The sequence below is a fragment of the Thermobia domestica genome, chromosome 7 (assembly GCF_964235325.1).
Source record: "Thermobia domestica chromosome 7, izTheDome1.hap1.1, whole genome shotgun sequence".
NCBI classification, from domain to species: Eukaryota; Metazoa; Arthropoda; class Insecta; order Zygentoma; family Lepismatidae; genus Thermobia; species Thermobia domestica.
The window spans coordinates 276,089,731-276,104,577 of NC_137460.1; the positions used below are offsets into that span (position 1 = coordinate 276,089,731).

Here is a 14,847-nt window from a genome sequence, read left to right on the forward strand (position 1 = left end):
TATATCATATGGTAAATTTCTGTATTATGAAACCTGCGGAAATTGCCCGTTTTCTTGTTGTAAGTCTTAGATCACTTGCTCACTGGTATAGCGTAAAGACACCTCTCAAGCATAATCCACTCACCATTTTTAGCGTAAAATTTAAATCTGTTCTTTTACTCGTAGGATCTTCATTCTAGTGACAGTAACGTAAGAAAAGATAAAAAATTTTCTAAATGAGTTACATGTGTGGCTAACTGCAGACATGTAAAATTTAATTTCAAACGGTTCAGCTATTTCTGTAGCTAATACCAGATTAGGTTGATGTCAAATTTTTTGTACTTAGGTGTAGTATGCAGATTGTTCGTCGTCTGTCTCTTGAATATTTATTTCCGAAAACTGCTGCACGTGAAACTTTTTTAAAAGTGAAAAACGCTAGTGTGCCAGCTGTCCTTTCTCTAACAAGAGAAACCACTCAGATTATAATATTTGACGTACAGTTTTAATCCTGTTCCCGTCTTTATGATACCCATTTGAATGAACGTAACTTAATAAAATGCCACTTAAATGAACACGCTCAACATATTAAATATTTATTTCAAACAGTTCAGATCCCTGTATTTTATAATGTGATGTATAACATATTTCTTCAATTTTTCGGTATTCAGAGTCTAGCATTTATCTTCGCACTCCCTTTTTACTTTTAGCATAAAAAAGCAATAATGACTAGAGTGTTTCACGATGCTAATAACACTCGAGGACATTGTTTGCAAAAGTCCTGTAACAGCAGAATTTCAAACCTATTATATATTTCGATTTTTGCTAATGGCATTGCAGCAGATTTTGATAAATTCTATGTTGAGAGCACAAACGTAAAAGCACTAGTAATAATGTAAGAGTAACGAAGGTGCTGTTGGGTGTCCATATTACTTTAACGTTGAATTCTGGAATCATTATATCATGTATTTCAAATAAGTACATAATAATAACAATAATTTACAAACTCTATGCTTCTCAAATGTATTTGTTTTTTAGAATGTATGAGATGTAACTACGTCGCTACATGTCAATATAAACAAAATTTTACTATCTGAAGGTATCAGATTATATAAAGCGCAACCTTAAATTGGTATGGTTAATGAAATCACGTATCTTGTGCAAAATTTTAAAAGTTGTTATATAGTCCCTTTGTTTCTTTGTAATCATAGTAACAGTTTCTTGTAGCTGCAATTGCAAAAGCCTCTTTCGTTTTTAAATTTTCTGACACAAAAAGTAATAATATTATTGACAACGGATCTCTATTTTCACTTATAATAAATGTTTATTCCATATAGCACAAAATAAGTATTTTGGTATGTACCTGAGTTAACTCTGATATCGTATGTGTCGTGTCGGACATAAGTCTTTGACCAGGTAATGGCGACTGCTTTGAAACAAATGCAGAGTGTGAGAATTAAATCTTCCATGTCTGTAGTTTCGTGTGCAGAAGATACATACTTCTGGGTCATTATCGCAGTGGGTCATGGTGAGTGGTGACTTGTAGTGGGTCGCGTGCTGTTGACCCAGTATCGACTGCCCCACCGACTCAATGACCAACTCCAGCTGTGGCACTTTCCAGAATATCCGTACAGATTTTGGAAAAGTTCTAAAGGATATGTAATTGTTACATTTTAATTTAAGGTATTGCTAGTCTGCTGTTTTATTTTTGAATGGAATTACGATTCGCCATGACTTTTTCTACATATTGTTTTTGTGAGAAAACCTTAATGAGCAATAGAAAATACAACTGTTTTTCGATTCGGATTGGTTTGGGTTAACAGCTTGAAAATGAAATCACTTAGTGTCCAATGCTTATGCCTGCTAGGATAAGGAAAACTATGATTGAAGCAGGTGATGATGGATGAATTGGTGGAGTGAGGAATTGCGAGTGTCCCGAGAAATCCTACGGCCACTATTTTGTCCGTCTTAACCTTACTTGCCTTGGAAACGAACCAGGCACCCCACCCATCTGATTGATTAGTAAGCGGGGTCTCACTTTCGATTCTCGATGGGAAAACCTTTGAAATATACGATGCCCTTGGTGTATCCCTGCCCTTCCAGGTTTTTGAAATTACCTGTAGAAGGAAAATAACCGAATAGAATAGAGACAAATTTCAGAGATGCTTTCAGTCTTTTTAAAATTTAATCTTGAATTCTCTGGACTGCACTATTTTATCATGACCAAAATCAGTGATTCATGGTTAATAAAACATTCCATTTGTAAACGTTTGCATTTCCTATATAGACGAGTGATTCTTCACTCTTACTTAAAAGAGCATTATTATGGTAGTGGCTTGAGTATTTGCTTTGTGTATTAGGGATCCGCGGTTCGATTCTCCGTGGATATTCAGAAAAGAAATTGTAATTTAGAATGATCATATTTCTGATTTGTAATAAAATGTAGAATTGTCGATTTCTCTCGTTCTTACAAATTAAAGTTGAAACGACTTCCTTCACAGGGAAAAAGTAATTACATGACGTCACAGCCTACAATCTCGATTTCTACTGTCTGAAAACTTCGCTTGTTTCGCAAACAATTCATGAATAGAAACGGGTCATTTTTCAGGCCTAGTTTGAGTCATAAATTTTTTTGGAACGTCATTGTGTAATTGTTACTAAGTGTTCTTGCATTCTTACTAGAAATAATAATAATATTTTCGTTCGGCCTTTACAAGAAGTTCCGTATATTCCTTCAAGAAAAATTGATAAATTATAATTATTCCTTTTTATATATTTTGATAATATATCAATATTGCGCATACATAATCCAATGTCCTTAGTATTGTATGAACCTAACTTCTGGGCCAAAACTCTGACCAACCCATTTTGGAAATATCTTTTATCAGCACAGATTGAGTAGGGTGAGATTGATCAGGTTGCTTCGCGCATAGGCTTTTATGCCATTTAAAATCATAAAAAACTTACATCTAAACCTGCATTACACTATACATAATTACATTTTTACTCTATCGCATAATGTCCTCCTGATTGTTTATAACTTCTAGACTTTTTTTTGAGTGTCTATAACTTTCAGCACACCCGTTATCGCAATGCTTTGATCAGAACATAAGAATAGCGTGAAGTATTTAATAATTAGAATGCTAAAGTGCTTTGAGTTTAAAGCTAAATACTGTACATTGCGTCTGTAACTAACTAACTAACTAACTAACTCTATGGCCTATGGAACCCGGAGGTTCAATGCCGCGTTCACAAAAGCTCTCCACTGACTTCTATCCTTAGCCAATTGGATCCAGTTTCTACTTTGCATTCCTATCTGGGCGAGATCAATCTTGTTATTGTCCTCCCATCTGCGCCTAGGTCTTCCTAATGGTCGTTTTCCGATTGGTCTTCCAGTCAAGACTTTGAAAGCGTTTCTACTTTGTTCCATTCTAGCTACATGACCCGCCCACCTAAGCCTTCTAGACTTGACGACCCTAACAATGTTGGGTAAACCATATAACTTATGTAGTTCCTCAGTATGAAGTTTCCGCCATTCCCCATTCTCGTTCCTCTTGGGTCCGAATATTCGTCTAAGGATCTTGTTCTCAAATACTTTCTTTCTATGTTCTTCCCTCAGAGTAAGTGACCATGTTTCGCAGCCATACAAAACAACAGGCATAATTATCGTTTTGTATATTTTAATCTTCAATTTCCTCGACAGAAGCTATTCGGTTCAAAATCTCTTGTCGTCGCGAAACATGGTCGCAGCAGCTAAATTATATACAAAAATGACTGGTTTCTCAACATCATCTTTTGCCAATCGACATGGTAATTCTACAGTTTCTTTTTGTGTAAACTCTTCGTTTACTTATTCAAGCTGCTCTAATGTTCCAACATCTTGTTTATCGATACATTAAACAATCTTTTACATACATTACATACATTAACCAATCTTTTATTCTTAAAATCAACCCAGGATGTATAATTTGACGTAAAAACTTCTTTTTTACTTTTAATGTTAGATGTAAGTTTTAGATGTAAGTATTTTATGATTTTAAATGTCATAAAAGTCTATGCGCAAAGCATCCTGCCCAATCTCACCCTACTCAATCTGTGCTGGTCAAAGATATTGCCAAAATGGGTTGGCATAGAGTTTGGCCCAGGAGTTAGGTTGTTACACTACTGTCCTTTACCCAAAGAAAGGATGTTACTTCGAAAGGGTGTTGTGGTAAAGACACATCCTACTTAGGTTCTGTTCGATTTTCACATTATCCAGTAGCTGACACCTTCTTCCTATCTTTTCTTTGCATAGTATCTCATAACTCAGTTCATCCTTATATAGGGTTAAAAGAATTTATTTTCATTTCCGTAACTTCAGTATGTTTATTTACATTGCTGTAGGACGTAATATTGAGGTCTCAAATATTCAATAATAATAATCATAATCATAATAATAATAATAATAATATAGGTAACAATTTCCGTATGAGGACACATTGTATTAAAATTTGTAAAATCGCCCGTAGCGTTAGCCAGAAGTTACAAAATAGTTGGGGTTAGAGAGAAGTGTCAGGATCAACAGGACATACCCTCACAAACGTCCCTACAACTAGCAAAATGTTATAACGGAAAGTTTCCCTAGTACTAGTTAAATGTTATAACGGAAAGTTTCGAGGCAAATTTCGTTTAGAAAGTATGGATTCTGAACTCACAAGAGCCGTAAGAAAATTTGTTTTTAAGTAATGGTTATGCCGGCTAAGCTACAGAACACGTCGATGATGAGAATGAAAGAAATATTGAAATAAAGAAAGTACGAAGAAGCAGAACACGGAGGAAACCTATACACACGTTTTTTTTTCTGCACAATGCATACTAGGCGGGAGCTAGGTGGAACAGGTTGTACCATTAAATTTACAACACTTGAATAATAATAATAATAATAATGCTATTGAAAGTTTATAGTTGCACTAAAATTCGGCAAAACTTACTTAAACGTAGGGGTTTCGAGGAAGGGGTACAGCTACTCTAATTTAAACGAAAGCTTTCTGCTAATATTTTGTGCAGAAAATATTCTACTTTACGTTTCCAGGAAAATAACTAATAGAAAGACCTGAATATAATTGAACACTAAAGCTTGTAATAAACTAACGTGTGGAGTTTGCAGATGTCATTATAAAAGCCTTGCTACAAAAATATATACACAGACCATAAATCAGTGAGCTCTGAAGTACAAAGTAGCAAAATAATATATAAGATTCAGTCTACATAGCAATTGTTGCTTAAAGAGTGGCATAAACTATTCCTAGAATCGAGATAAGTCGAGAAATGTTTATGATACTTTTCGTCTCGTCTCGATTCTCATCTCCAAAGCATGACGATAGAGTGAGTTAGCCTTGTCCCGTCTGGAATTAAAATGTTAAGTCCCATCCCGATTTTGTTTGGTTTGTTTTTAGAATCGAGATGAGAAATTCGTCTTTTAATGGGCAGTGTTACACAAAACCAATTTTTTTTTATTTCTGCTTGTAATGGTATGACCTGAACGATAATAAATTTTTAATTTTTAAATATTTTTCCGGATAATATTTATTATCACTAGTATTATTCCTGAAAATTTGATAGTTGAAGTGTTGAAACAAACGAGTATTTATTTATTTATTTATTTATTTATTTATTTATTACTTCTTTTACGTGGCGAAGTTAAGGAACTGCAGCCTTCTCCGAGCACTTAACCACGTGCATACATTATATATATTTTTAAAAAAAACACCAACATAGAAAACATTAACAAATATTAACAATTACAAAACAAAAGTTTTGAACCACATAAGAAAACAATATAATACTTAATTTTAAAAAATGGTTAAGAACTTCAAAAAACAAAAATTGAAAAATAATATTTAATAGGGGAAACAAAAATAACATGGAGAAACCAAAAATTGCATATTGCATATAGCAATACTAGAGGTATGAATAAGCTGTACAAATTAACATAGGTTACCTATTGGTTGTGTGATCATATGTGGGTTATTAATAATCTGGTAAAACGAAGATGCCTCATGTGCTACAAGTGTCCTTATCTTTACTTAATTGAAAGGAATTTACCGATTTTTTTTTTCTTTTAATTTGGCGACTGTGGAAACCTTGTGTTTTAGTTGAGGTAAACTGTTCCAGAGGCGTGTAGTACTTACTGTGAAGGATTTTGAGTATGAATCAGAATTGTGTCTGGGTTGGAGAGCAAGAAATTATCTTGTGATCTTGTGTTTCTAGTATGAAAGTCTCATAAATATAAAAATCTACGGGCTAGATACGATGGTTCTGACGTAGTAAGTATTTTGTACAATAGGGTAAGATTATGTAAATTTCTTCTTCCGACTAACGTCAGCCATGACAGTTTTTTATAAAAAGATGTGAGATGTTCCCTGTAAGTTATATTGAAAATAAATCTATTGCAGGCATTTTGCACTCTTTGCAAGCGCTTTGATTGATTTTCTATTAGATCAGAATAGACTGAGTCGCAGTAGTCAAGATGTAGGAACACCAGTACCTTGACAAATTTGATCTTCAAAGATATTGGTAAGAAAATTCTTAGTCGATTTAACGTATGTAGGGCACTAAATGCTCTCTTACAAACTCCATTTATTTGATCTGATCAGGAGAGATTTTGATTTATTACGACTCCGAAATTTTTGGCAGCTCTAGAAAATGAAATAACAGTATTGGACAATATTATATTTGGGAGCTGATAGATATTAATAGAAGAAAGAATTCTTGGGGAGCCAATTAAGATGCACTGCGATTTTTATGCATTTAATTTTAACCCATGAGCCGTAGACCAGTCTCTGATTTTGTTTAACTCAGTATTTATTTTCTCAATCGCATTATTAATATCTTGTTGGGGAAAAGAAGCATATAACTGAAAATCATCAGCATTAATATGGTATTTACAATAGGTGAGAATTTTAGGGAGATCATTAATGTATAGGGCAAAAAGAAGGGGACCTAGTACGCTACCCTGCGGCGCTCCACTGTTGATACAATGCCATGTCGATATGTGATCCTGATTGATCACTACTCTTTGTTTACGTTCTTGAAGGTAAGAATGAAACCATTTAACCACTGATTCAGAAAAATTAAACAATAATGATAATTTCTGAAGTAATATATCAAAATCAAAGGTTTGAAATGCCTTACTATAGTCAAGTAGAGTAAGGAGCGTTAGTTTTCTGTTATAAATAGCCAATCTTATATCCTCCGTTATGTTTACTGGTACAGTGCATGTGCTATGATTACTTCGAAAACCAGTTTGAAATGTATCCAATAAATTATTTGTTGTTAAGTATTCCCGAATTTGATCATTTACAATATATTCAAAAACTTTTGAAAGCTCGGGAAGGACACTGATAGGACGATAGCCTGCAATATTATCAGCGTTGTTCTTTTTTGGAAGTGGGGGGACCTTAGCGAGAGAGTAATTAAAAATGTCAGTGATAGGATTAAGTACATGCAGTAGGATTTTCCTGACCATGGTTTTTGAAATATCTGTACCAGTGGCTTTATATTTAATTCTTTGGATCGCTTTTAATACATCTGCAGGCTGTACGTGAGAAGAGGAGAACAGAGAGTTAATTTCCGAAGCTACAATATTATTCATTGTTTGCAGTTTCATGGAGGCTGGTACCATACAGGTTTGACAGAAGAAAGTGTTCAATTCATCTGGCGTATAGTAACAGTGTTCTTGGCTGTGTTTCTCCCAACACCCAATACTTTAGCCATTTCCAAAGAACTGCTCCATTATTTTGGAATTCAAGTATTTAATAGGCAAAGTGCCGTTTTGCCTTCGTTACTTGAGTGCAACGGTTTCTTAACATCCTATTGTTTTCGAATTTCGTATTAGGATTTATTGTGCTATCACTGGAAGGATCACTATTTTCAACATGTCTCCTGTATGCTCTATAAGCTTTATCTCTCCGCGCCATTAGCGAACGTATTTCATCGGTTTAGCATGGTGATGGGTGTTGTGAAACACGTTTCTTAACTACAGCGGCGTGTCTACCATAGAAATTTATTATTAAAGAATTATTAAAGAAGTATTCAAATATTTTAATGTATTAAAGTGTGTGTTATCGCTGGTCAACCGCCATCAACATTCCTAAAGTAAAAAAAAAAAATACCCGACGTGTATTCGATCGAAAAATTTACAGATTACCCGCCAATCGCCTAGACCACTGAACTACAATCACTACGCTGTAAATGATTCGTCTTTAGTCTGGTTACTTTAAGTTTCTCTACCTCACCTTGGAAATTGTATATTATTTTTTTTTTCTTCGTTTCAAAATGTCTTTTGTATTCCTCTTATGATGATATAAGTGAATGATTTTCGATAGAGTTTATTTTAATAAGTTCAGTTGTTCTTAAACCTTTGATACGCAAGTATGTTTTTTCTCCACATGAAACTACAGATAAGACAAATTTAATTCTCGTACTGTGCATTTGTTTCAAAGCAGCCACGGTCAAAGACTTATGACAGCCACGGTATAAACGATGGCTCAATTTGATATATTGAAACAAACTACAGCCTCTTATTTTGAGAATAGAAAGATATGGAAACTACTCAGTGGTACTCCATTTCATATTTGTACAATATTTCATGTAATAAAAAAAATTGAGTGTAATTTTATCATGAAATAAAGAGAATGATTATTTTTTTGTTGCTACTTAATTATTATCTCCATTCACAATTCCTTATTTGTTGAATTTGTTACAGGCGCGTTAACGTATTACCATTCCACGGAGAAGACGACTCGTGTATTACTTTAAAGGAAACCATTTCTCATTCAGATGAGGAATCTCATACTTTGATGCAGTTCGGCAAGGGGTTTCATCCATCACTTTTGTCAAGGCATATTCTAGCTCAGGAGAGTGAAAAGCGTCATACCTACCGAAAGAGTGAAAAACACTTTAGTCAAAGTTCAACTTTGTCAAGCAATAACTTAGTGCACACAGGTCAAAAATCCCACATCTGCGGACTATGTGGAATGGAATTTAGTGTATGCTCATGTTTGGCTACGCACATGTTAAATCGTACAGAAGCAAGGTTACACACATGCCAAGAGTGTGGTAAGTCATTTAATCAACGTTCATATTTGGCTAGACACATGTTAATCCACACAGGAGAAAAACCTCATACGTGCCAAGAGTGTGGTAAGGCATTTAATCAACGTTCCCATTTGACTTCACACCAGTCGATGCACACAGGAGAAAAACCTCACACGTGCCAAGAACGTGGTAGGGCATTTAATCAACGTTCCCATTTGTCTTCACACCTGTCAATCCACACAGGAGAAAAACCTTACACATGCAACGAGTGTAGGAGGTCATTTAATCGACGTTCCTGTTTGGCTTCACACATGTTAATCCACACAGGAGAAAAACCTTACACATGCAACGAGTGTGGTAAGTCATTTAGTCGACGTTACACTTTGGCTTCACACATGTCAATTCACACAGTAGTAAAGCTTCACACGTGCCAAGAGTGTGGTAAGGGAATTAAACATCGTTCAGCTTTGGTTAGACACCTGTTGATCCACACAGGAGAAAAACCACACACGTGCCAAGAGTGTGGTAAGGGATTTAAACGACGTTCTAATTTGGCTAGACACATGTTATTCCACACAGGAGAAAGATCACACACGTGCCAAGAGTGTGGTAAGGGATTTAAACGACGTTCCCATTTGGCTACACACATGTTAATCCACACAGGAGAAAAACCTCACACGTGCCAAGAGTGTGGTAAGGCGTTTAATCAACGTTCCAATTTGTCTTCACACCTGTCAATCCACACAGGAGAAAAAACTTACACATGCAACGAGTGTAGTAAGTCATTTAATCGACGTTCCAGTTTGGCTTCACACATGTCAATCCACACAGTAGTAAAGCATCACACGTGCCAAGAGAGTGGTGAGGGAATTAAACATCGTGCAACTTTGGTTACACACGTTAATTCACAAAAGATATAAAGCTCAAACTTGCCAAAGTGTGGTTAACTATTTAAATAAAATTCAGAGTTGGCTACACACATGTTAATCCACACCCGATCCAAAATCTCACACGTGCCAGAACCCTGGAATGGAACTTATTCAACGTTCATACGTGTTAAGCCAAATAGGACGTAAATCTCACTCATGGAAAATGTTGAAAATGATTTAGTCTACACTCAATCTTTGTAAGGCATTTCAATACACAAGTGATAAACCAAAGAGATGCATAGAACGTAGCCTCCTATTTACTCAAGGTTCACATTGAGCAAGTTAATTGTTAATCCACACAAGACAAGAGTCTCACACGCGCGGAGTGTAGAAATACATTTACTAGCAGTTCTCATTTGGCAAATCGTATGGTACAACACATATTTCAATAACGACAGATATGCGAAGGAAGTTCAAAAGGATTTAGTTTAGAATCAGCTTTTGGCAAGACACGTAAATAGACATGGCATATAAAAGAATTTGCCGCTCTCACAAGTTAAGTTTTGGCAGAAATATTATGTGCACGATAAATACACTGCTAAAGAGGACTACAAAAGATTAAATATTAAAGGAGTCAGACCACATTAAGCCCTTCAAATGTACCTCCCCTTTGGATTTGAATGTAAGTTGTGAAGGACAAATTGTTAAGTCCGTATTTTGGGGGCAGATGTAACAGGAAATTGGTTTCGCATCTACTCCGCGAATAGCTCTTCTGCTTTGCCGCCACAGCGATTGCTGCATAGTGTAAAGGTGGATGACGCCGACGAAGATTCAAATGACGATTTCGCAAAGGAACATTTATCTAGAGATAAAAATTCCAAATCTAGTCCATGAGAGTTCTTGTATGTAAGGGAGTTAAGGGCAACAAGTGTAGGCGACATCCTTCCTCATCAGCTACAAGTGTAGATCCGGCGGAAAAACATGTCAATTCCAACACTAGAAGTTTCTGGACCATCTGCATCCTAGCTGCATCTTGCTTGTCAATACATGGTTGCGCAGTTCCATTTTCACCGCAAATATTTATATTTCCCGTTTTTACGAAATTCTTTCATGCTCTTTGACAGAAAATTTTATGCAATTTGAAGATAAGAAGCGATCATAAACTCAAGTCTTCGTCCCTTCCACATGGGTTAAACTGATCAGATAAACTTTACGTTAAAATCGTATCAAGGTTGTATGTGTCAAAAAATGACTGACTAATAATATTGAAAACGATTGCATTCCAGTTGTTGTCGTCTTTGATTTCAAAGCGAGATTTATAGCATTTTTATCCAATGTGTTAATGACTTTACCGGAAATCGTGGTGTTTGTGCGAAAAGAGGGTCTGTACCAAAATTTCGACGCAAATATCTTCTACTGTTTTTCGCCCACAGTCGTTTCTCAAGCGCGGGATGATGATATAAGGTGAATGTGCATGTGGGTTGATAAAAATGAAGTTCGAAGCTATGTTTCGCATTCCTTACTTATTCTCTTGTATACTTAGAAGTTTTTGAGTATACTGACTTACCAACTTGTCAATCGTTTTATAAGAAAAGTTGTTAAATCAGGTTTTAAATTTTATTCAAAAACGTTCTGTTTACCTTATAAAAATCTGGTACTGTAAGACAACGTCACACCTGTCAAAACGAACCAGCATACAAAGTTTTACACCATTGTATTAATATATCGGTATTTCAACACATTTTTATAAATTTTAAAGCGTGATCCTGTAAAATCAAGCAATAATGAGTTAGCAACTTCTGATTTGAGTGCTTCATATAGTTCGCGTTCAAGCTTGACAAGACAAATTTTAATATACACAAGTGGAAACCTTCGCGTATACGAAGAGTTTGGAATACTATTTAGTCTATACTCAAGTTTGGAAGGATATTTTAATACACATATGAAACTCTCACACATATGACAACACACAGGGGAAAAGAAGATTTATATGGAGCTCACGTTTTACAATGCGCAAGAGAAAACATACTAAGGAAACAACTAAAGCGTTCTACGTGTGTAGAAAGGGCTTAATTAAAGTTTCTATTTCCCAACAGATATATTAATACAGATGGGGAGTAACTGTTCAGTCAAGACTATGAAGAACGGTATAATCGAAGTTCATTTTTGAGAAAACATGCTATCTCATACAGGTAAAAGAAGGCTGTTCATAATTGTGAAAAGCGTTTCCATGAAGTCCATATTTTGTTAGTGGAAAGACATTGTAAGATATGTGAAACTAATTACTAAAAAATCATGTTTCTACATAAAATGTATCTTCAATTTACACACGTGATAAAATATACAAATGCGAAACATCTTAGTTCTCAAAAGTGCGATAAAATTCGTTCAATATTACGTATCAATTTCACGTACTGCCAATTCACGTTTCCGCTCGCGACGACGGTATTTCGTCCATGATTGATTATTCACATTTTTCAGCATTGTGCATGATGCGAAAAGTATGTTTTGGAGCATTTAGGTTTAGTAAATGAAGACAAATCATTGTGGACCAAACGTATAAGTTTAATTAAACTATAATACTGCTAAATATGAATGAAAACACTGTACAAAAAACAAAATAACAGATTCGAACCTATCCAATATCCATGTCACTGAGCTTGTTATAATGCTGATATTTATTGCAAAGAGCAGTAATGATTGAATGCTTTTTGCATATGTTTTTCCACAATATGTAGACTCAAGGCGGGTTCAAAGTTAATCAACATCCACTTCATCGCTCTCTTTCTGAGATTGCTTGCATGTATTGCAAGTAGTGATAATTGTTGACTGCAATCTGAACATTTTTTTCCACAATCATTACATTCAAGGCGAGTTCTGTTGCTTTTACTTGACCCGCAGATGTAGGAAATATCTCTTCGGATTGGTTACACTGCTTCATCATCGGTAGTTAGTTTTCTGTATTGTGCCAAGCACACCAGCAATTTTTTTTGCAAAGTTTATATTTTACGATGAGCTTTCAGGTTTTCGTTTATTATTTCTAATGCTAACACGTATAGATATGGGTTTGTAATATTTTTTATGTTAGGGCAGTTAAAAATGAAACAGCGGATGAAAAATAATGAAACTTTTATTTAAAATTTTATGTAAATGCGAAACAAAAAATCACGTTTTGGCTCCCTCTGACGGCAGATTGGCCGTCCACCCTCCACTACCAACTTTGGGATTGTACTAAACGGGAAGTAATTCATTTGATAATTTTCTCGCAGAGGATTGATATGTTTAGAGTAGCGAGATATTGCTTTTGCATTACGCATTACTTTCTAATCCGCATTTACAAATGGAAGAGAATCGGGCTGTTTTCCAAGAACAGGGAAAACAGGATTCCCTGAAACATCTATTAAAAATGAGCGAAAGTGGAAAAGAAATAATATATGATTTCGAACACAGAAAGGTACAGCTTATATTGTCCTGGCCAGAGGCTCTCAGGCCGGAGTGAAAATAAGAGTAACTCATACTCTGGGGGAGTAATAGATAAATGAGATAAGGTGGACCAGTAAACGGATTGAACAGGGAGGTACGTCGATTATGCAGTTGAGAATTTATTACAAAAGATTTTATTAAAATTTTCTGTTCTTCCCTCAATTTGTGCACCTGATATAACATTGTACTTTAAAAGACTTATGCTAGAAGTTTTAGATCTAGATCTGATAAGATACCAAAATTGTTTAGTGTGGCTGATGCTGGTGTCGTTTTTTTAAAAATATAATCTAGGTGTTTGCTGCATCTCAATAGCTTTTTATATTAAGTCGTATATCAGAAATTATTTTAAGATATGTATTCATTTGGAAATGCACACCACAATTCCCAAAGTTTTTTTTTTTTTTATTTGGTAATGTGTAGCGACTCTGTTCGCCGTGCCTCATTGGATATTTCATTGTTTTTACTTTTTTGAACAGTAGAAAGTATTTATTGTTGCATTAAAAACATGACGGAAAGAATCCAGTGCCTCGTCTATAGTTCAATTTAGTAAAAGTATCCACTGTATCACTTGTTGCACTTTGCAAATTTTACCCAAAGTGGCCTTCCTTCAGTCAGGTACAAACTTTCTCTTTGAGTTGGATTGCTGGCTTCTGGGATTGGCAATCTCGCGGTCTGGGAGAAGGAACTCTTTATATGAGATGACGGATTATGTCAGAAAAATAGACTTGACATAATTTAAGCTGCTATTTTTACGCGCGTTATGAAAATCGTACAATCCCAAGTCGAGTGCTTGAGTAGAATGTTCGACAAAGGAATGTCATTTGTGTGATGTTATCCCATGTTTACTGTAGATCCATATGTAAGCCCAAGATATATTCACCAAAATGAAAAATTTTGTCACCTTGTGACAACATTTGGAAATAATTCGTGGCATGTTTCAATTAAACTTGAGGACTGTTCGTATATGGTCTGCAGAAACACCGGACGAAGTTAGTTTTGGATAGACTTACTTGGGCTCAAATATTTTCACACTCACGTACGAGATCATTCTGTGCTCTGCTGCCCTATTTATTTTAATACAACAACAATCCGCCCCTGTGGTCTTGCGGTCGTTTATCTATGTAGAGAATTGGTTGAGAAAAAGCATTCCACTGTTCCTTACCAACACTTTCAGACACGTTTCAATTACCACTAGACAGCCATATTCCAGCAACTAACTAATATTCATACCACAGTCCGTAAAATTGATTATAAAGCATTGTACATTTAGATAGTATAGTTTAAACGTACTGCACTTTTGATCAGCATTCTTCTGTACATCACCACATTAAACGCAGAATATGGAGCACTTGACGGCACACTTATCTAGCGTGGGATCACGTTGTTCTAGTCACTCTCACTCTTTTCTTGCCATCTGGGTTGAACATTGTAAATTATATTA

At 35.3% G+C, this 14,847-nt stretch overlaps 1 protein-coding gene across 1 annotated transcript in view; it reads left to right on the top strand.

Annotated features, from left to right (window-relative positions):
- LOC145690943 (uncharacterized) overlaps positions 1-14,412 on the top strand; it is a 45,884-nt gene extending 31,472 nt beyond the window's left edge. The window contains exon 2 of the mRNA XM_081766402.1: positions 8,723-14,412. Coding sequence (XP_081622528.1) covers positions 8,723-9,974 — 1,252 coding nt within the window. The 3' untranslated portion in view covers positions 9,975-14,412. The remainder of the gene's footprint in view (positions 1-8,722) is intronic.
- Positions 14,413-14,847: the final 435 nt, after the last annotated feature.